The sequence below is a fragment of the Colobus angolensis genome, unplaced genomic scaffold, assembly GCF_000951035.1.
Source record: "Colobus angolensis palliatus isolate OR3802 unplaced genomic scaffold, Cang.pa_1.0 Scaffold543, whole genome shotgun sequence".
NCBI lineage: Eukaryota > Metazoa > Chordata > Mammalia > Primates > Cercopithecidae > Colobus > Colobus angolensis.
This window is the reverse complement of record NW_012118966.1, coordinates 1,160,805-1,181,837: the sequence shown is the minus strand read 5'-3', so window position 1 is coordinate 1,181,837 and position 21,033 is coordinate 1,160,805. Positions and strand designations below refer to the sequence as shown.

The 21,033-nt window shown below is 37.1% G+C and overlaps 2 protein-coding genes across 2 annotated transcripts in view; one reads left to right on the top strand and one right to left on the bottom strand.

Moving 5' to 3' along the window:
• The window catches only part of CEP290 (centrosomal protein 290kDa), a 94,570-nt gene extending 93,306 nt beyond the window's left edge, over positions 1-1,264 (top strand). The window contains exon 54 of the mRNA XM_011961265.1: positions 862-1,264. Coding sequence (XP_011816655.1) covers positions 862-1,092 — 231 coding nt within the window. The 3' untranslated portion in view covers positions 1,093-1,264. The remainder of the gene's footprint in view (positions 1-861) is intronic.
• On the bottom strand, positions 118-15,139 carry LOC105525589 (chromosome unknown open reading frame, human C12orf29). Its single transcript, XM_011961266.1, has 7 exons — positions 14,901-15,139; positions 10,067-10,184; positions 7,388-7,483; positions 6,586-6,702; positions 4,584-4,781; positions 3,376-3,545; positions 118-2,052 (listed from the first exon to the last, which is right to left on the bottom strand). Exons 1-7 carry the CDS (start codon positions 14,988-14,990, stop codon positions 1,864-1,866), a joined length of 978 nt encoding a protein of 325 aa, XP_011816656.1. The 5' UTR covers positions 14,991-15,139; the 3' UTR covers positions 118-1,863.
• Between the last annotated feature and the right edge of the window lie 5,894 nt (positions 15,140-21,033).

The window sequence follows — 21,033 nt, the reverse complement described above, 5'->3', positions numbered from 1 at the left end:
AAAATTCATGCAATAACATCTTATATTTGACCTTTATATTGCAAAGTTAATTATGTTCATCTGACTATTCCTAATATATTTATTAAATAAGAGCTAATAAAAAATTCAGACTCAACATAGGATTAAATAGTAAATTTATTTTTTAATTGTAACAAATATATGCCATTAGTATGTTCTTAAGTTTTGGGTCACATTGGCAACAGTGTCTTTAGTTTTTTTTTGAAATTATTTTCAGGAATCCTAAGGTAATAGTTCCCTTAAAAAAATATTTGCTGTGTTTTACCTCTTTTAATACTGTAAACAGGACAAAAAGGCATGGATATGAGAATCAGCTAGTAATCACTGGCTATTCTAAATAGTCACTAAGGCTTGAATTGTCTCTTCACCGATGCCTAATTGTCAGAAGTCCCAAAGATTTCCCTGATCATATTAATAACTTTATGAAAACTTGATTCATTAAAAATTAGAATCTGTAAGGAAGATATAAATGAAGTCAAAACCAAAACTCAACCAGACTAACTTCAATGTTATGAATTGCAAAATCTAATTTTGATTGATTACTCTATTGAGAGGATCTTATATGTTTTTAGAGAAAGATTAAATCCCACTATAAGAAATGATAAATGTTAGTCAAAGACTAGAACACAACTTATGGAATAGATCATTGGACTTGACAGTTAACAACTTAGTTATTTACACTGTACAATGGAACAAAGACAAATCTTAATTTTTCTGCCTTTATTGCTGTATTCGACCATTCAGGAATACTTTGGCTTTCATATTTACAAATAAATCTCACAGTTCAAACCTAAAATATGTATATTCCCTATATCCAACTTTTAAACATAATGTTTCTATTAGGAGGAAATAAAAAAGCTGAAAAAAGAACTGGAAAATTTTGATCCTTCATTTTTTGAAGAAATTGAAGATCTTAAGTATAATTACAAGGAAGAAGTGAAGAAGAATATTCTTTTAGAAGAGAAGGTAAAAAAACTTTCAGAACAATTGGGAGTTGAGTTAACTAGCCCTGTTGCTGCTTCGGAAGAGTTTGAAGATGAAGAAGAAAGTCCTGTTAATTTCCCCATTTACTGAAGGTCACCTATAAACTTTGTTTCATTTAACTATTTATTAACTTTATAAGTTAAAATATACCTGGAAATAAGCAATTCTCTGAACTGTAGTATTTCCTTCTCACTACCTTGTACCTTTATACTTAGACTGGAATTCTTAATAAATAAAATTATATGAAATTTTCAACTTATTATAAAAGTATATATTTGAAGACTTGTTATGGCCATCAAATAGACAATGAGCTTTGGTGAATTTCTCTACATTCATAATGTTTTGATTAGGTTTTTTAAAGAATATGAGGGTAAATTCAGTAATTTTAATATTTAAAATTGGAGTTTATATATACTTATTTATACATGTGTTAAGATTCTCAGATCCTAACTATGATATATATAAATACAGATGTAGACATACACACATACAAGTTATGAGGTTGAGCCATATGTTTTGTTAAATATCTAGCAAATTAAATTGAGCTTAAACTATTTAATTTTGAAAATTTGTGACATTAAATTTTGTTTTTAAATTACTACTCAGTATAGTGGAGAGAATCCAGCCTTTGTACAAGTATAGGAGCTTACCGTTACTTATGTTTTTATGGCTAGAGATTAAAATTAATTTGCTAGTTTTTAATAAAAATTTGAATAGGTACTTGAAACTGGAAAATTCATTTCTTCACAAATGGTAGAAGACATATTGATGTTTCATAATGAACAGGAACCTTGAGATATTTTTAAACATGGTAGAATATTCAAGATTAGAATATAATGATAAACTAATTTTATTTGCATTTTATACATCAAATATTATATCTTTGAGTCTAGCAAATTTCTGATTATCTAGTTTTGAAAAATGATTAAATAAACACTTAATATCAAAGGCAGAGTCACATTTGTTCAGGTTCATGTTGATAATAACTGGTTTTGAATTCATATAAGTATCTGGAATTGGCCAGCATAAGCCAAGATGATGGCGATGGACCTGAAAGAGAAAAAAGGTATTAGGTTTAGCATACAGATACTATCTTCATTCACTTAGAAATATTTGAGTGCCTACTATCTGCCAGGTACTGTGTAAGACTCCACTTTATCTTACCCTAGTTTTTTTTTTTTTTTTTCATAGCTGTTCTTCTCCTGACATATTACATATTTGTTTATTGTCTGTCTTCCCCATTAGAATGTGAGCTTCATGAAGGCAGACACCTTGTTTGGTTGACTATATGTCCAGCACCTGGAAACATGCCAGGAATATAATCAGGGGCTCCATAAAATTTTATGAATCATAGAGTCTGTTGCTGAGTACAGACTAGCTACCTGAAAAATGTGGGCAAGGAGGCATTCTAATTGAAGGGAATGTTATGTGGTAGAATGGAGTTTTTTTGCTCTAATTGCAATCATGTAAATATAATTAGAGCAAACCCAATGTGTGTTTGTGGGGGCAGAGGTGGAGAGCAGTTCTGGGAAATTAAGCAGGGGCCAGATCATGAATATTTAATGTAACTGAACAGATTGATGCAGGAAAGTAATACACTCATTCGTTTGTGAAGAATGGAGAGGACAGGACTAAAACTGAAAGATACTGTTTTTGGAGGGTGATATGACAGAGCATGAATCTTCGCTTAAATTAAAATTAACAGTTAATTGGTTGGAAAGAAGTACATAGATTAGAACTGTTAGGAACTGATAACTGGATGCATGAAGTAATGAAAAGGGGGGTTAAAATTAATATCCAAGTTTTTACTTCAGTGAATTATGTGGAGTCAGAGAGTTACAACTAGGTCCAGTTTTGAATATTATGAATTTCAGGTACCTGTGAGAAATCAAATAGACAAGTCTAGGAGACAGAAAGGGAACAAAGTATAAGATAATTCATTTTGTATATATCAACTGTTACCTTGGCACTCTTTTTACTCAACAGATTCTATACTCAAGTCTGGGAGATGCTGTGTTAAGTTAGTACAAGATGTCTTAGAGAGCACTACTGTGCAACATGAATTTCTACGCAGAGGATATATAGTATCCCTTTAATTCTGAAGCACACCTGTTATGATCAATGCCCCACACAATACACACCTGGAAACACTGTTTTACCTCTTAAAAAATGGTAGTATGTGGGATGAGAAAATTAAATTTCTTTACTGCAAATAATAATTGCTGCCATTTGTAGAGAGAATTTTAGTAGCACTAAATTTCTTTACTGCAAATAATAATTGCTGCCATTTGTAGAGAGAATTTTAGTATCACTTCTACTCTGCTGTAGGAATATAAGATGACATAACCCCACCCAAGCTATTTTTGCCATTACCTTTATTAAACAGCCATCACTGCAATGCCATACTATTCCTTCAATTTTACCCTCTTTGCAACCTTCAAACCAGGACAAGAGATCATTGTGCTTCAATGAAGGTAGATTTCTTACTTGAAATGCTCCATGTGGTATAAGAAGATGTAATGGATGTTTCTTGCTCCCTAGCCCTAGGTGGGAAAATTTGCCATTAGTCATGTTCATTTAAAGGAACTTGCAGAAAGAACTAGAAAATGTACCTCTTCAAATAAAGTCTTTTGAAACACTTAGGAATAAAGGTAGAAAAGCTGGTTGGTTTCCTTAAAAACCAATAAGGTGCACTGGCACCTTATTCCAGTAACTCTAAATTCCCCCTTGGCGTACTCTCCAACACAGTTCAACAAACTATGACCTGTAGGCCAAGTCTAGACAGATACCGCTTTTTGTAAATAGTTTTCCACGAACACAGCCGCATCCACTCATGTAAGTACTGTCTACAGCTCCTTTCAGAAGAGTGGCCCACAAAACTTAAAATACCTACTCTGGCATTTTGCAGAAAAAGTCTACCAACCTTTGGTACCAATGTGGCACTGGTCACATTCAACTATTCTTCAACATTTGCCAAACAGCTGCACTGTATCTCTGATAACTTGTCTAACTACCATCTTAGCTTCTTTACACCTGGCAGTCTACTTCTGATCTCTATGTAGGATTTTCCTATTATACCTTTAGCATCCTTAGGTCTGTTTTCCCATCCCCATGTCAGCAAGGTGTAATCCATAGTGCTCTCAGTACTTGCACTCAATTCATCATGATATATATTTTGATATTTGACATGGTATTCATTGCCAATACTTTACTTACTTTATACCCTTGGCTATTTAAATTGATGCTATAATAACCACGAAAAGTGCGTTTTCATCATTCGACTCAACTCACCTGAATTTTAAAAAGCAAAGGGGTTACAACTGAGTCATTACTTTTCATACATAGTTGTGTAATGTTATTACAGGAAAGAATGAGGATAAAAATCAACCTTTTAGATTAATAAAATGGTTGCATTTTTCTGTGAATATAAAGTTAACAGAAATGGATATAATCCTCGGAAACTAACTCAAATTTGTTAGTCGTTTCTTTAGTGTTGTATGTATGTTTTTTAAGTTGACCCTAGAAAGTTCTCTTTATAAATGACAGTTACAATAACTGAACAAGAAAAAGGCTTCACTCACCATATGGGTTTCCATTGATATTTGTTCCTATGAGCTCCAGTGTTTGTTCTAAGAGATCTGAAAGTGGCACTGCACTAATTTCCAAAAGTCCAGAATCATCAGGATGATGTTTTAGTACCAGGGCAATTTCAAATTCATAATTAACTACAGAGGAATGCCAGCAATACTGTTTGTTGTTTTTCTCTACTGGTACCCAACCTATTATATAAAGAAGAAAATTATTTGTTATTAGATTGTTTTTCTTTGGATTGAAACTACAGGTAATTTCTATTTTTGTTGTAAATTTCCCATGTTTTCTGGGTGTCTATCACAAACAGGTATTACTTTAAAAACTCAGTGGGAAAGTTAACAGTTTATTACTTTTTAAAAAATCACAAGGGTTCATTTTTTATTCTGCAGAATTAACCTGTTATTCACTACAGAGCACCTAGCATTCTCTTACTAGACAATTCACCCTTATTCAGTAAGAACTGAGCACTATTCTAAGACATAGCACTTACATTTTTTTCTATAAAACAAGTTTTCTCTCAAGCTTCAGGAACAATGGACATAATGCGGTACGTGTTCCAAGTTTATTAAAATGTTCCAATATATACTGAACACATTTATTGAATATTATTGCTATTACCCTTCTCATTCTTGTTGCCAGAATTGGCTCCCTTCATTACTCATGCTAGATGACTGTAATAACTTATTTGCTGGTCACTGAGCCTCCAGTGAAATCCAACTCACTTTTATCATAGTTCTATTTCTAAAACTTAAATATGCTTTTGCTGTACCACTGATTAAAAATCATTATCTTCAGGATAAACTTCACACTCCTTTAGATAGAATAAAAGGGACTTTACAATCTGAGCCCACCACACCTCCAGCCTCAACTTTTACAGCCACTTCATGATGTCGTATACCCTGAACATTCTAGCTGCAATAAAGTGTTATATAAAGTATCCGAAATACCCTATGCCCTCTCCTCTTCCTGGGAGTTGGCCTACGCTGATCTTCCCTCTTCCTTGTCAGCTGACTTCCTAGTCCTTAAGCTTCAGTACAGATGTCTACTCCTCTTGGAAGCCTCCACTAACCACAAGCTGAATGAGGAATTCCTCTTCTTTTCTCCAGTGGTACCTGATATATTCATTCCTATTCTTAAATCATACTATTATTGGTTGATTTCTCCCAATGTCTAATTAAAGATCATAGAGGACAACGGTTCTGACCTTCATTTTTGTATTATCAGAAACTAGGAGGACTTTGCACATAATGGGCACTCAAGACATGCCAGTTGAGAATCTATAACCTTAATCTGGGATATTTTCCTATTCAGCATACCTTTGCAAAATTTTCCATCCCTAATCTAAAGGTATAGACTTCTTGAAATCTCATTTCAGACTAGATCATCTCATCTATCCTGACAAGAACTTGGAAGCTCTTCCCTCTTTTTTTGTTGTTTTTTTGAGAAAAGGTCACAATCCGACACTCAGGCTAGAGTGCACGATCACGGTTCACTGCAGCCTCGACTTCCGGGGCTTTAGTGATTCCCACATTAGTTTCTCGAGTAGCTTAGACTACAGGCGCACACTGCCATGCCCAGCTAACTTTTTGTATTTTTTGTAGAGACAGGATTTTGCCATGTTGCCCAGGTTGGTCTTAAAACTCCTAGGCTCAAGCATCCACCCACCTCAGCCTCCCAAAGTGCTGGGATTACAGGTGTGAGTCACTGCACCCGGCCTCAAGGCTATTCTCTTTTGACGCTTTACTGTCACAGACTACAACTAGTAAAAAATATCCATCTTAGAAAAGACTGTAAACCTAAGAGGACGTTCTTAATATGAAACATCTTTGATATAAAATGTAGGACTTTACATAAATTTGATTCAGAAATTCTGTACTATACATATTAATGAAGAACCAGATTAAAATTAAATTCTATAATTTCTGATTGAATGGATATTTTGATCATTTTACTAGTAAACACAAAACTGCATTAGAAGAGAGATCATGGTACCAGGAATGTGTCCATTTTCATCAGGCACTGGGTTCCCATTTATTTGTTCTATTTCCTTTGCTGGTATCCAGCACTCTGGAGCTGGTTTGAAGTCCTCCTCAACGTTCCAAAAAAATTCTAAAAAAAATTAAAAAGAGATAATATTGTATGGGGTGATACTTAAAAAATGTAAAATACTAAACAGACTCAAAATGGGAACAGCTACTAAAACCTCATAGTATCAGGTGTGATACAATTATTCTCCATTCATTATCACCACAATGTGACTGTACTTAAGATTAGGGTACTAACAATTTAAATATTCAATTTCATATATGCCATTTGTATACAGTATTTAACAGTCGAACTAAAGTAACCATACTCCATTAAGTATTAGATTATGAATTTTTAATATACTATGAATACAAATATAAACATATATACATGAATGCAGATATACAATGTGTATCTACTACAGATATTTAAAAGCATTTTAATAATTAAAATTATTAATTTCCTGAGATTTGTACCTGATTTATAAAATTACACATTTGTCTCTTACACAAAATGTGTCACTCATTTCAGTATCTATGCAGTAACTTGTATGTTTTAATAGACTCATACTATAAAGAATAGTGACAAATATTAGGAAAATATTTTACAATATTTTTCAGTAATATCCTTTTATATATAAAAGTATTAAATTATAGTTTTCCTAAGTTGCTTAAATTATACAGAAGCATATAATGTACAGAAATGCCACAGCAATAAATATGCCACAAATTTCAGCTATTTAAACATGAAGACTTAAAAAAAAACTAACCTTTTGGGTTTTCTTTTGAATGCAGAAAATTTTTAAATCTTTTTTCAGCTTGTTTGTTGGGTTTTCTATCTAGTCGAGCCCAAAGGTACGGCTGATCTAAAAAAGTAATAACAAAAGGGAAAGTATGAAGCAAACAAAACTTACCTTGAAAGACATTTCAGAATAGAGTTTTTCAATAAACAGGAGGCTAATTTCTCAAAGAAGACAAAGGGAAATATGCAGTCTAAGAATATAGACCACCTAGCAGTACCTGATGCTATGAGAAGACTTACTTCTCTGGTTAAAGAATGAGGAGGATGAGACAAAAAGTAAATATATTATCTTTTTTATAAGGACACTGCATAGTCATATTTTATGAGTAAGCAGCATTTATGGACAACTGAAGATACCTCTACGAAATGGAAACATAACCAGAAAACTGTATTCACCCCATCCCCCAAAACATAACAGTGCTGTAAGGGTTAATTCTGACACATCTGGAATTAGGCTGAGCTGTTCTGCATGGCACTGACCCCTGATCAAGGCATGAAAATACTAATAATGTTGATTTGTACTCATGGATGTGAGAGTTGCAGGGCACCATGCTAGTATTCTTTATTGGTAGGAGTGAGCCTGATAGCTTGGTCTGAAACCCCTGGAGGGCTCTGCTGTTGAAGCTGGTTACTTAGCAGCAAGATGCCGACCTACGTGACCAGCAAAAATATAAAAATCCCCAGCTGTGACTCCATTTTGCATTCTGTGGTTCCAAAGTGTTTGCCTGCACACATGAGTGGTTCCTGATCTGAGAAAATGTGTCCTGCTAAGGCTCTAAAGCAGGGAACAATAGTAGCTTTTACTTGGCCTCTCCATACTCCTTGCTGTGAGACAGTCCTTGGCTATAATACACATCTTTACTTTTAATGCCATTGGTATATTGTGTATCCTTCAGCAATAATAAATGTGGATTTGTAAGCACTGTCACTTTGGGTTCTGTGACTTGACTTTAGCAGTTAAATTCTAATCCAGTTTGCCATCCTCATGCATAATGATACACACTATAGTTTCTTAATAGGCATCAAAGTCTGAAAAATCTTTTACAGTTTTCTCAAATATATAAATCCAAGGTTTATAAAGAAACTGCTATACGTTGGTCCAGATATTCTGTACTACTTATTAGCTATCCAGATAAATAATATGAAGAACCAGATTAAAACTGTGTTAGCATTTCTGGTTCAATGGACCTTTTGTTTCTTTTTTACCAGTAAACATAAAAAATGCAATTCATTTACATCCACTAGAATGGCTACTATCCAAAAACAAAAACAAAAATCCAAACAGAAAAAAGCAGAAAATAAGTGCTGGTGAGGAAACTGAAAAACTGGAACCTTTGTGCACTGTTGGTAGAAATGTAAATGGCTGCAGCCACTACGCCAAACACTATAGTGGCTCCTTAAAAAGTTAGAATCTCCATATCATCCGGTAATTCCACTTCTGGCTATATATCCAAAAGAACTGGAAGCACAGCCTCAGATATCTGTTCACACCTGTTTACAGTGGCATTAGTTAACAATAGTCAAAAGATGAAAGCAACCCAACTGTCCACCAATGGTTGACTGGATAAACAAGATGTGCTAGATACATGCAAAGGAATATTATTCAGCTTTAAAAATGAATAAAATTCTGATACATGCAACCAACATGCATGAACCTTAAGGACATTATGCTAAGTAAAATAAGCCAGTCACAAAAAATAAACACTGTGTGATTCTACTTATATGAAATACCTAGAGTAGTCAAATTCATAGAGGCAGTAGAATGCTGGTTACAGGGGGCTGGTGGTGGGAGAATACGGAGTTGTTGTTTCATAGGTAGCATTTCAGTTTTATAAGATGAAAACAGTTCTTGAGATTGAGTGTGGTGATAGTAGCAAAATAATGTAAACATACTTCATGCCACTGAACTGCATACTTAAAAATGGTTAAGATGGCAAATATTATGTATGCTTTAGCCCAGTTATTTTACTGCATTTCAGAATAAATTTCCTGACACAAGGAATGTGTCCAGATGTCCATTTAATGCCCCAGGAATGTGTCCAGATGCTATTTTTTTTCTGGAAGTGAGAGGTAATCTCACCATCCAAAAATAATCGCAAAAAAAAAAAAAAAATCTCTTTCCATACATTTCTTCTTAAAATGACTGACAATTTCTATTTGTATTTCTACCTTTTAAACTACATTAAAGTGAAATTAATTACAGACACTGCCAAGAGGAATAAAGCCCCTGGAATCGGTGCAGGAAGAATAAGCTTAAGGGTCACACAAACATAGGTCCCATTGCCAGTTCAGCCATTCAGTTACTATTGGGTCTCGGACAAATTATTTAAGTTTGCTAAACCTCATTTTTCTTGTCTGTGAAATGGAGAGGCTACTTGTACAAATTGGAGATAATATATATCAAGCACCATACTGCCTGGGCCCTTAAGTGTATTAAGTACATGTTTTAGTTACCTTCCTTTTTTCCCCCAAGAAGAAAATACAATAATATAATAAGTAAACTATAACAACTGTGACCTTTTTGTTTTGCTACTATACTTAGGTTTCCCAGAGTCTATGAAGAGCAAATGCCTCATTTCAGATAGACTGTAAAGTGATTAAGAAAAAATAAGTGATATTTGTAGTAAATATTATAGTTTTAGTTTACCTTTATAGGTAGTAACATAACAACATGTTCCATCCACTTTTTCTGTTGGAATTGCACTGTATATATCTGCATCTAATGCCTTGTGACTTATAGTTTCAGTTGCCAAAACTTTAAATGGCTTAAAAAGAGAGAGAGAGAAAACCGGTTTAAAATAGACAGCCTCTATGTCTTTGCACACATGCTCACCTGAAATCTTCTTAATTTCATTAGTTTTAAGGGATGATCTCCAGTTCATCCTTCAGAATGATTTAAAAATATTTATTCTGTGAAGTTCCGAATCGTTCCCTCCCTTCCGTGCTATCACACAGCAACACCTGATTTTCTACACAATTCTGTAATTATTTACGTTTTTTTAATCCACCTTTGTTCTTTGCAATGCTGCATCCCTAGCACAGGCATTCAGTATATTTAATCATATACTTGACAATTATTTACTAAATGCCTAAGATTAGGCATTGTCTTCAGCACTGGAAATACAGAGGTGAACAAAAAAGTACCTGCCTTTGGTGAAACTTGCATTTTAATGAGGGAGACAAAAGAAGCACAATGCATAATATAATGTCAGCTATGACAAGCAAGTGCTAAAAACAAATGGGTAAAGCAAAGAGGGATGAGGTGCTATTTTGGATACGGTGGAAAGGGAAACTTTGAGGAGGGAACCTTTGACCAAACTTGAAGCAAGGGAATACCACGCAAATATCTGAGGAAAAAAACAAAAGGTAAGGTTTCTTGATGTGTCTGAAGAATGCAAGGCAGCCATTGTGTCTGGATCTGAGTGAAGGTAAAACTAGATTGTATGTTTAATTAACTCAAACTTCATAGGTGCTTCTGGTAGTTCAATACAAGTATCTTTCAATCATAATTTTCAGTTTTCCCAAGAGTCATTCTGCTCTTCAATACATGAGATCTTCCCCCTTTTTTATAAGCACAAACATGTTTGTGATTTATAAAACTTGTTTTGCAATTAAGACTTGGTTTGTAAGGAGTCTTAGCAAGGATGTTGTAATGTACTCCTGTCTCAGGTCAAAATTCTCAGGGAGCAGGCAAAATAGATGGAAGATAGTTCATACTTCCTTTTTGCCTTTTTTCACCTTTTTTTCCTTGCAAAGCTAATAGATGCTCATTATAGAAAATTTGTAAATGAAATATACAAAGGCATAAATGAATCACCCATGTCATCACCGTTCAGACGTATTACAAAGAACCTTTTGGCATACTTCTTGTCTCTTTTTCAGTGCATTCTTCTCGATTTAATTGACATCAGTTTCTATTTGCTACCAAGAAGTTTAAGAGCCAAAATCAAATAGTTTCTGGATTTACTTTTTCCATGTTTTTCCTCCTTAACTGCATGACAAACAACTGCTATTGTAAGCATAGGTTGAAAAACTATGATTTTCATCCTTTTCATAAAGCAATTGTCATTAGTATACCTTGTCACAGAGCTTGCATCTCTGTCTAAACATTACAGATCACAGACTTTAAAAGCATCTTAATTTTCAGAACAATTTTACCCTTGATTCAGTTTTATATACTAAAAATCTTCAGATGTATCATCAGAAAGTTCAACAAATACTCTTAGAAAATATATTATCTGCTTGAAAGGAAAGTTAACCCCCTGATAGTTTCCTACCATTAATAGTGATTTATATTATTAGACATGACAGTACTACGAACTTAAATTTCTGAGCTATATCAGCTATGGTTTATTTACTTACTTAAAAAATGTTCAACATGGCCGGGCGCGGTGGCTCAAGCCTGTAATCCCAGCACTTTGGGAGGCCGAGACGGGCGGATCACAAGGTCAGGAGATCGAGACCATCCTGGCTAACCCGGTGAAACCCTGTCTCTACTAAAAAATACAAAAAACTAGCCGGGCGAGGTGGCGGGCGCCTGTAGTCCCAGCTACTCGGGAGGCTGAGGCAGGAGAATGGTGTAAACCCCAAAGGCGGAGCTTGCAGTGAGCTGAGATCCGGCCACTGCACTCCAGCCTGGGCGACAGAGCGAGACTCCGTCCCAAAAAAAAAAATGTTCAACATGGCAAAAGAAAAATTGCCTCCATAAAACAAATCTCTTGACTCTTGAGTTACGCTTCACTTTGACAATAGTTTTCATCACAGTTACCTGACATCCCTATGTAGCTTGATGAATTGTTTACTTTGAAAGTTGTATTCAGGAGTCTATGTCGATCTAAAAATCTTTGTGGTAACTCATTCAACAAAATTTGAGCATCTAGTTTGTGAATGGCCTTGTCCTAGACTATGCAGGCAGAATACAAAAAAGGAGTAAAACCTGCTGGCATCACCTCTTAGGCAAGACCTCATATTAGTATTCCTGTAAATAGAGACCTGCTGAGAGCACAAGCTGGCCCACTATGGCATCTTAGAGATGTTATACAGTATACTTCAGTATCATTTTAGTTCTATGTCTTTGCACAATGAGTACTCAAGGTTTCAAGCTGATTTTGTTTTTTTCATGTTTTTCCCCTAACAATCTTCACTGTTAAAACTACCAAGAATCACTTGCCTTTTGTTTTTCCTTTTGAGTTTGTTTGCTTTGAGAGTACTCACTCCTTGTCCCTTTCAGCTTTATCAGTAGTGAGATGTTTACATATTGATGGTTTTTCTAATATCAGGAAGAAAAAGGGCACTAAGGATGAGGAAAAGACAGTTTCTTGGGTTCCTACGAACTTTTTATCTATAATTCATTTCCATTTCTGAAAAAGACTTATGCCACTTCTACAGTCTGTATCTGAAGTAACATCATCTTACAAAGTGAAACAACACTGTACAATATAAACATATTGCTTACGACTAATGCACTATTTCAAACAGGTAAACTAAGAAATTAGGCCCTTCTAGTATTGATTCAATACTTTCAAAATATAACCGTCTAGTAGGGATTCAGTACTTTAAAAATACAACTGTTTTTCACTAACTTATGACGCTGGTATCAAAGGATATCAATTTAACCTAGGATAGTAGAGCCACAGAGTCTGGTCCAATAGCAGTGTGTGTATATCTAAATTTATCAAAGATCCTATGGGGGGAAGATTACTCTGCCCCATGCAGCTCCTGATGAGTATAAACATTCCTTCCAAAAAACCAATCATCTGCTCTTTGCTATTGACATGTCCAAAGGACAACACGAGAGACACTGAGGGGTACACAAAGTTCTCCTTTTCCACCTGTCATCAAAGACTTTAGACTATTACTGGAAAAACAAGGTACGTGTATTAAAATAGTGAGTATCGATTGAGTGGCCCTCTACAATTTCTGGGTAGGGGAAATCACTGAGATGACTAAGTTGATTTAAGATTTTATGGAGAAGAACTGACTTGAGAAATTAAAAACATTCTAGAGATGATCCAGAGTGAACAGTCTGAGCAAAAATATGAGGCAGGATTGTGGTTGTTATGTTCACAGGATGAAATAGATGGCTAAAACAGAGAATCCACTTTGAGAAGGATGGAAGGTAGATTGAGCCTCATTAGTGGGAGGCCCTGAATTATAATTAAGAATGTGGATGCTATGCTATAAACGATGCTGTAAGCTGTTCTTAACTGCAGAGAGGTAAGAGAGGGGGCTGCTTATTTTCCCTGGTGGAGAATACTTTTAACAAACTACTCCCCTCCAACATACGAAGTTGAAAATCACAGTAGAGTGAAATACTAAAACAGATGATAATGTTTCATATGGATTACATTTGTTACAGCTAAAAGAAAAAAAAAAAAACAATTACTGCTACAAACATTGAGTAATAACTGTGGCATTTTGACGAGGAAAGAACACGGTGATGATCACTCCGAGTGGCAAGTAAGACCAATTAGGTGGTGCAATGAGCAGGACATGAAATATTAACTATAACAACAGTGACAGTAATAGAAAGAATGAAAAGATCAGATGCTATAAGGTAAAAAGCATCAAGGTGAATGGAAAACTGGCATGAAATGATTCCAGGGTTCATTCTTTAATTCAGTAAATATTTATCCAATGCGTACCACGTGCCAGGTCCTAGAAGCTGGGACTAAAGATAACAGGGCAATCTTTGCCTTAAACAAGTTTTAGTCCAGAAGAAAAGCCAGTGCCAATTATGAAACTCAAGTGAGGTGGATTTCCAATGGACATGTTAGTTTTGTTTGAAATCAGCAAAGCTGGGAAGCACCCAACTAATCACTGGGTATTCTACTGATCAAAGACTACAACGTTTTATAGTACGATATGAAAAAAATTACCCAAATATAGATTACTCACTAGCATTTACCGAGGGCACACTATGTGGAAAACACGTTGCTACAATAGAAAACCTTGAGATGAGAACACCAAAGTTAGAATAAATTAAGTAATTACTGGTAATATGAGGTCTGAACTTCAGTGACCTAATTAGGCTACTGTCAACACCGCCACTGGTTCGGACAGAACAGGTAAAGCAAGTCTTCTAATAGCCACCCTTTCTTACTGCACTCTTGAAAAGCAGTAAAGCTTGGAATGTGGCAACTATCTGATTAGGGGGTTTCCCCAAAAGATGCTAACCTGAAAAGAAAGGAACATGCTGTAGATGTGGGTTATCCATTTCCTCGCGAGGGCAAGTTTGAATCTCCTAATCAGGAAAATCCTTTCGCAAATTCTCTCCCTTACGACTAAGAAAAGTACAAGAACCTGGAAGAGCTCAGGGCGTACGGAACTCCCACCCAAACCTACCCAGCGAAACCTACAGAGGCTCCTGGCCTGCAGGGCAGGTCTAACGCGCCCAGCCGCCCTCTCCGGGTTCGCACTGAGCCAGCGCCGCGGGGAGGAGCCCACGCGAGCCGCCCAGCCTGCCCGACGCTCCTCCGTACCTGATGCTCCCTTTTGGCGGAAGGCTCCTCTTTCACCTCCGTCACAAACACACACGGCATTTTCCGTTGCACGGAGCCCAAGCGCTTCATGATGAGCCCAACAAAGCGTGGAGAGAGCGCTTTCGAGTAGCGCCCAGTCCAGCCGGGGAGAAGCCCTGCAGCAGTCGCGGGGTTCAGGCCACTCACACTCCGCGCCCAGCCACTGCGGCTGCGCCCCAACTACCAAACCCTAGCGAGGGGCGGGAACGCGCGTCCAGAAGCGGCTGCCTGGCCGCTGCGCCTTCTGGGAGTCGTAGTGCAGAAGCTGAAGTGCCTGGTGCGTTCCCACGTGCGTCCCCTGCCCCACACCTCGGTTTTAACAACCGCGAAAACAGATACGTTTCCTAAACGTCTGTACTTAGCCACACCTAGTAACCGATGATTTTTTAGAAACTAAATAAGATCAAGTTATAAGCAATGAACATTTCAGATGTCGATTTAACGCAGTTCCAATGAAACCTACTGGCCTGTTATCTTTAGTTCGTGGGGGAAGCACTGTAGAAGTTTAGAAACAGCTAGAAACATCCCCAGATTCCCAAGCAGAATGAAAACTGCCTTTCCAGTAAGAATGTCAGAAAACCCTATAATAAAACACACCTGGGACCAAAAAAAAAAGTTACCGTTTGACCTACGCCTTATTGTGCAGCATAACGTGGTCAAAATGGTTCTGATGTTCTTTCCAGAGTGAGTGCGAAATTTCAGCCTTAGACTAATCCAAAAATACAGGAATACCTACAACCAGATTTCATTCTCAAGTTTTTCATAGGAATCTTGTTTAATTAAAGGTGAGTTCCAACAGCCCAAATGGCTTGAGTAATGGTAGTCAATCAACTGCGAGCTAAAAACAGCTTTAACTTACTGCTCAAAAGAATATTTTGAGGGTAAGTGATAAGATGGACAATGACTAAATAAAATAAATACTAAATATATAGGAATAGTCGCCTTTCCATCTCATTGCATTTAGTAGTTCCTAGCCTGAAGTTGTAGGGGAATTTTGACTTTACTGCCATCTGTATGGGTTTGGACTAGACCCAGCTCTCATTTCTTTGTCTTACCTGCGTGTATTCAACTGTCCAGCATATTACTGACTTAGCCCTTGGAAAAATTAAACTATATCTCACTTAGAGGTATCTAAATAGTAAGGGGATTCTCAAAGAATAAAACATCTCCTTTAAAAAGTTCACAATTATATTGAATACTGACAGTGAAAAAAATAAAATTTAAAAAAAGTTCACAGTCTTTTTATTGCTGGATTCAGAGGGGAGGGAGGAAGAAAGATATTTGCCATTTCAAAGTGTTACTTTATTTTCTACTATCTTTTTCTCATAGGAAAACACAAAAAGTTCTCCCACATCACACCCCACCCACATTTATCAAGAAAGAAAAAACCTGATGTTGGCTGTGTGCTGTTGGAAACAGAAACGTTTTAGCATTTTATAGTCAAGTGCCAGTGACTTCTTGGTTCCTCCAAAGGCATTCTAAAAAGCGGCTTATTTCATGAATCCCAAAGAGACAACAACTTTCACAACTATCAACTGTCACCTCCCAAACTGCCACAGAACCTTTCAGGTCCAACGTTCTGTCATTTGTGGGAAATACTCATCTTCTAAAACACACTCTACTTATTCTTTGAATAGTGGTTGCAAAGCTAGTCATCTCTCAGGAAGCACTTTCTATTTCCAGAACTTTGGTTTCATCAGTACCTGGAGCAAAGCTTCTGGCAGAAACACAAATCCTCATCAGGAGAGAGGCACAGGATCAATTCATGGTTATAAACTGGACTCCTGCTCTGATGGGTAGCAGCCATCAACTTTGCCCATTCTCCTAATTCTGAAGGGTTATCAAGGAGTTGCTACCAGCTACTGTACCTAAAATGGTGTCACAGGATTACAAAACGGAAGAAAGTCTTTCTTCTCTGACTAATACGTTAGGTGCTCTAGTAAACACCAAAGATGAAAGATACTCAGTGTGAGCCTGCTTTGACTGACACAAAATATTTACAGAATTTTCAGTCCTATTCCCAGCCCTGGAGACAAATTTCCCATCAGTCTTCATCACAGGAATAATCATCCTCATAGGGTAAGACTAGCTTTTTTTTTTTTTTTTTTTTTTTGAAATGGAGTCTCATTCTATCACCCTAGCTGGAGTGCAGTGGCGCAATCTTGGCTCACTGCAACCTCCACCTCCCCAGTTCAAGCGATTCTCCTGCCTCGGCCTCCTGAGTATCTGGGATTACAGGCATGTGCCACCACACCTGGCTAATTTTTGTATTTTTTTTAGTAGAGATGGGGTTTCACCATGTTGGTCAGGCTGGTCTTGAACTCCTAAACTTGTGATCCTCCCACCTCTGCCTCCCAAAGTGCTGGGATTACAGGCATGAGCCACCACGCCTGGCCGTGATAGTTTTTTTTTTTTTTTTTTAAAGACTAGAATGAAATTCACAACAGTAAAGAATAGAACTGAAGAAAATAAGGAAAATAAAAAAGGACGTGAGGGAGAAGGAAAAGAAAAAGAGAGCTTGAAAAGGTAGAGAAGGTAAGACTCCAGGAATTCTAAAGACTACCAAAATGTACAGATCTATTTTATGTGCTCTGCAATGACAAAAAAAAAAAAAAAAAAAATCCCCATGTGAGTTTGACCTATTTTTGCCATGTCTACTGGAATATAGCTGTATGCACCTAACTTCAAAAAGTAAACGCTTGTTTTCAGACTTTCTCCTTTGTAAAACAGTAATTCTCACAATGGCTTTAATCATGATGTTACACGTAATATACAATAATGGTGTTTGGTAAGAATATTTGAAAACAGTCCAATAAAGTTACAAGTTTGTAGGTGTAGACAGTGTTTATCTGGAGGCAAAACCCACTTAAAGTATTTCTTAGGGGTGTTTCTCCCAGTGGCTTAAGTACTTCATGGGTGTTTTGTTGTAGAGTTAGAAGATGGGGCAAAACAAAATGTAATTATATTTTTCTATGTATCTTTGCCACTGTCTTCAAGGGTTAGTCAAATCTTTATTCTCTACTTCATTTACAACTCTCATACTACCTCATTTTTAGAATTACGTTCAATTTACATTTAAAAACTTTTTTCTAAATTTTAGTTTATTTTACATATCAGATTTTTGTCTTAAAGCATTGTCTTCAAAAAGTTCATAGCAGCTTAGCTTGTTTTACGTAACCAAAGTGGGAATTCATATTTGTCTCAGTCTTTTAAATTTCTAAGTAAACACACATGACAATTGAAAAATACATTTTTATCTAGCCTAATCTGTGATTGTCATGGCACCTTTTATGTTATTTATTGATGTGGTTTGGCTGTGTCCCCACCAAAATCTCAACTTGAATCGTATCCCCCAGAATTCCTATGTGCTGTGGGAGGGACCCAGGGGGAGGTAATTGAATCATGGGGTGGGTCTTTCCCATGCTAATCTCATGATAGTGAGTAAGTCTCACGAGATCTGATGGTTTTATCAGGGGTTTCCACTTTTGCTTCTTCCTCATTTTCTCTTGCTGCCACCATGTAAGAAGTGCTTTTTACCTCCTGCCATGATCCTGAGGTCTCTCCAGTCATGTGGAACTGTAAGTCCAATTAAACCTCTTTTTCTTCCCAGTCTCGAGTATGTCTTTATCAGCATCATGAAAGCAAACTAATACAGTATATTGGTACTAGTAGAGTGGGGTATTGCTGAAAAGATACCCAAAAATGTGGAAGTGACTTCGGAAATGGGAAACAGGCAGAGGTTGGAACAGTTTGGTGGGCCCAGAAGACAGAGGAAAATGTGAGAAAGTTTGAACTTCCTAGAGACTTGTTGAATGGCTTTGACAAAAGTGCTGATAGTGATATGAACAATAAGGTCCAGGCTGAGGTGGTCTCAGATGGCGATGAGGAACTTGTTGGGAACTGGAGCAAAGGTGACTCTTGTTATGTTTTAGCAAAGAGACTGGCAGCATTTTGCCCCTGCCCCAGAGATTTGTGGAACTTTGAACTTGAGAGAGATGATTTCAGGTATCTGGTGGAAGAAATTTCTAAGCAGCAAAGCATTCAAAAGGTGACTTGGATGCTGTTAAAATCATTCCATTTTAAAAGGGAAACAGAGCATAAAATTTCAGAAATTTGCAGCCTGATGATGCAGTGGAAAAGAAAAACCCATTTTTTGAGAAGAAATTCCAGCCAGCTGCAGAAATTTGCGTAAGTAGCAAGGAGCCTAATGTTAATCCCCAAGACCATGGGGAAAATGTCTCCAGGGTATTTCAGAGACCTTCACAGCAGCACCTCGCATCACAGACCCAGAGACCCAGGAGGAAAAAGTGGTTTTATGGGCCAGGCCCACGGTCCCAGTGCTGTCTGTAGCTTAGGGACTTGATGTCCTGTGTCTCAGCCAATCTAGCCACGGCTGAAAGGGGTCAACATAGAGCTCAAGCTGTGGCTTCAGAAGGTGCAAGCCCTAAGCTGGCAGCTTCCGCGTGGTGTTGAGCCTGCAGGAGCACAGAAGGCAAGAATTGAGGTTTGGGAACCTCCACCTAGATTTCAGAAGATGTATGGAAACACCCAGATGCTCAGGCAAGTTTGCTGCAGAGGTGGGGACCTCATGGAGAACCCCTGCTAAGGCAGTGTGGAAGGGAAATGTGGGCTGGAGCCCCGACACAGAGTCGCTACTGGGGCACTGCTTAGTGGAGCTGTAAGAAGAGGGTCACCATCCTCCAAACCCCAGAATGGTAGCTCCACTGACAGTTTGTGCCAAAAACCTGGAAAAGCCACAGACACTTAATGCCAGCCTGTGAAAGCAGCCAGGACGGAGGCTGTACCCTGCAAAGCCACAGGGGCAGAGCTGCCTAAGACCATGGGAACCCACCTTTTGTATCCACATGACCTGGATGTGCGACCTGGAATCGAAGGAGATCATTTTGGAGGTTTACAATTTGACTGCCCTGCTGGATTTTGGATATGCATGGGGCCTGTAACTCCTTTGTTTTTTATCTATCCCACTTGGAGTAGCTTTGCCCAATACCTGTACCCCCATTGTATCTAGGAAGTAACTAACTTGTTTTTGATTTTACAGACTCATAGGTGGAAGGGATTTGCCTTGTTTCAGATGAGACTCTGGACTGTGGACTTTTGGATTAATGCTGAAATGAGTTAAGACTTTGGGGTCCTGTTGGGAAGGCATGATTGGTTTTGAAATGTGAGGACTTGAAGTTTGAAGGGGCCAGTGGTGGAATGATGTGGTTTGGCTCTGTCTCCACCCAAATATCAACTTAAATTGTATCTCCCAGAATTCCCACATGTTGCGGGAGGGAGACAGGGGGAGGTAATTGAATTATGGGGATGGGTCTTTCCCATGCTAATCTCATGATAGTGAATAAGTGTCATGAGATTTGATGGGATTATCAGGGATTTCTGCCTTTGCTTTCTCCTCATTTTCTCTTGCCACCCCAGTGTAAGAAGTGCCTTTCGCCTCCTGCCATGATTCTGAGGCCTCCCCAGCCATATGGAACTGTAAGTCCAATTAAACCTCTTTTTCTTCCCAGTTGGGTATGTTTTTATCAGCAGCATGAAAACGGAGTGATACATTTATGATGAATATTTTTTATTAATTTCTGCTAGGTTTTAATTCTTTGATTAAAGATACTAAGAGGAAGAAGATATTTCTCTTTTTATGATGAATGAAAAATAAATGGAATCTGGCTACATGATGATTAAGTAGCCTAATATATTTTCAGGTAGTTATTAATATATCACAATTTGAATATGATTTTTCCCAAATCAATGGATAGCAGAGAGTACATATTGAAATAATTGTTTTTATTATCTTAGAATATGAGTATCTCATTTACCTATGTCAAATTTTTAGTGTTATTATCAAACCCTCTATAGAAACGAAGATTTAGAAATAGTTGTTTACTTGTGAAATACTTATCACTTTCTATTATAAAAGTATAAACTAGTTTATAGTCCATATTCAACTAGAACATTGAAAGATTAAAATATGCTATTTTATTTTTGCTAGTCCTTTTTAGTTAATATGCTAAAACTGAGTAAGAAAACTACAGTTCACCTGAGTGAACATTGACCTACAGTTACATGTGAGGTCATT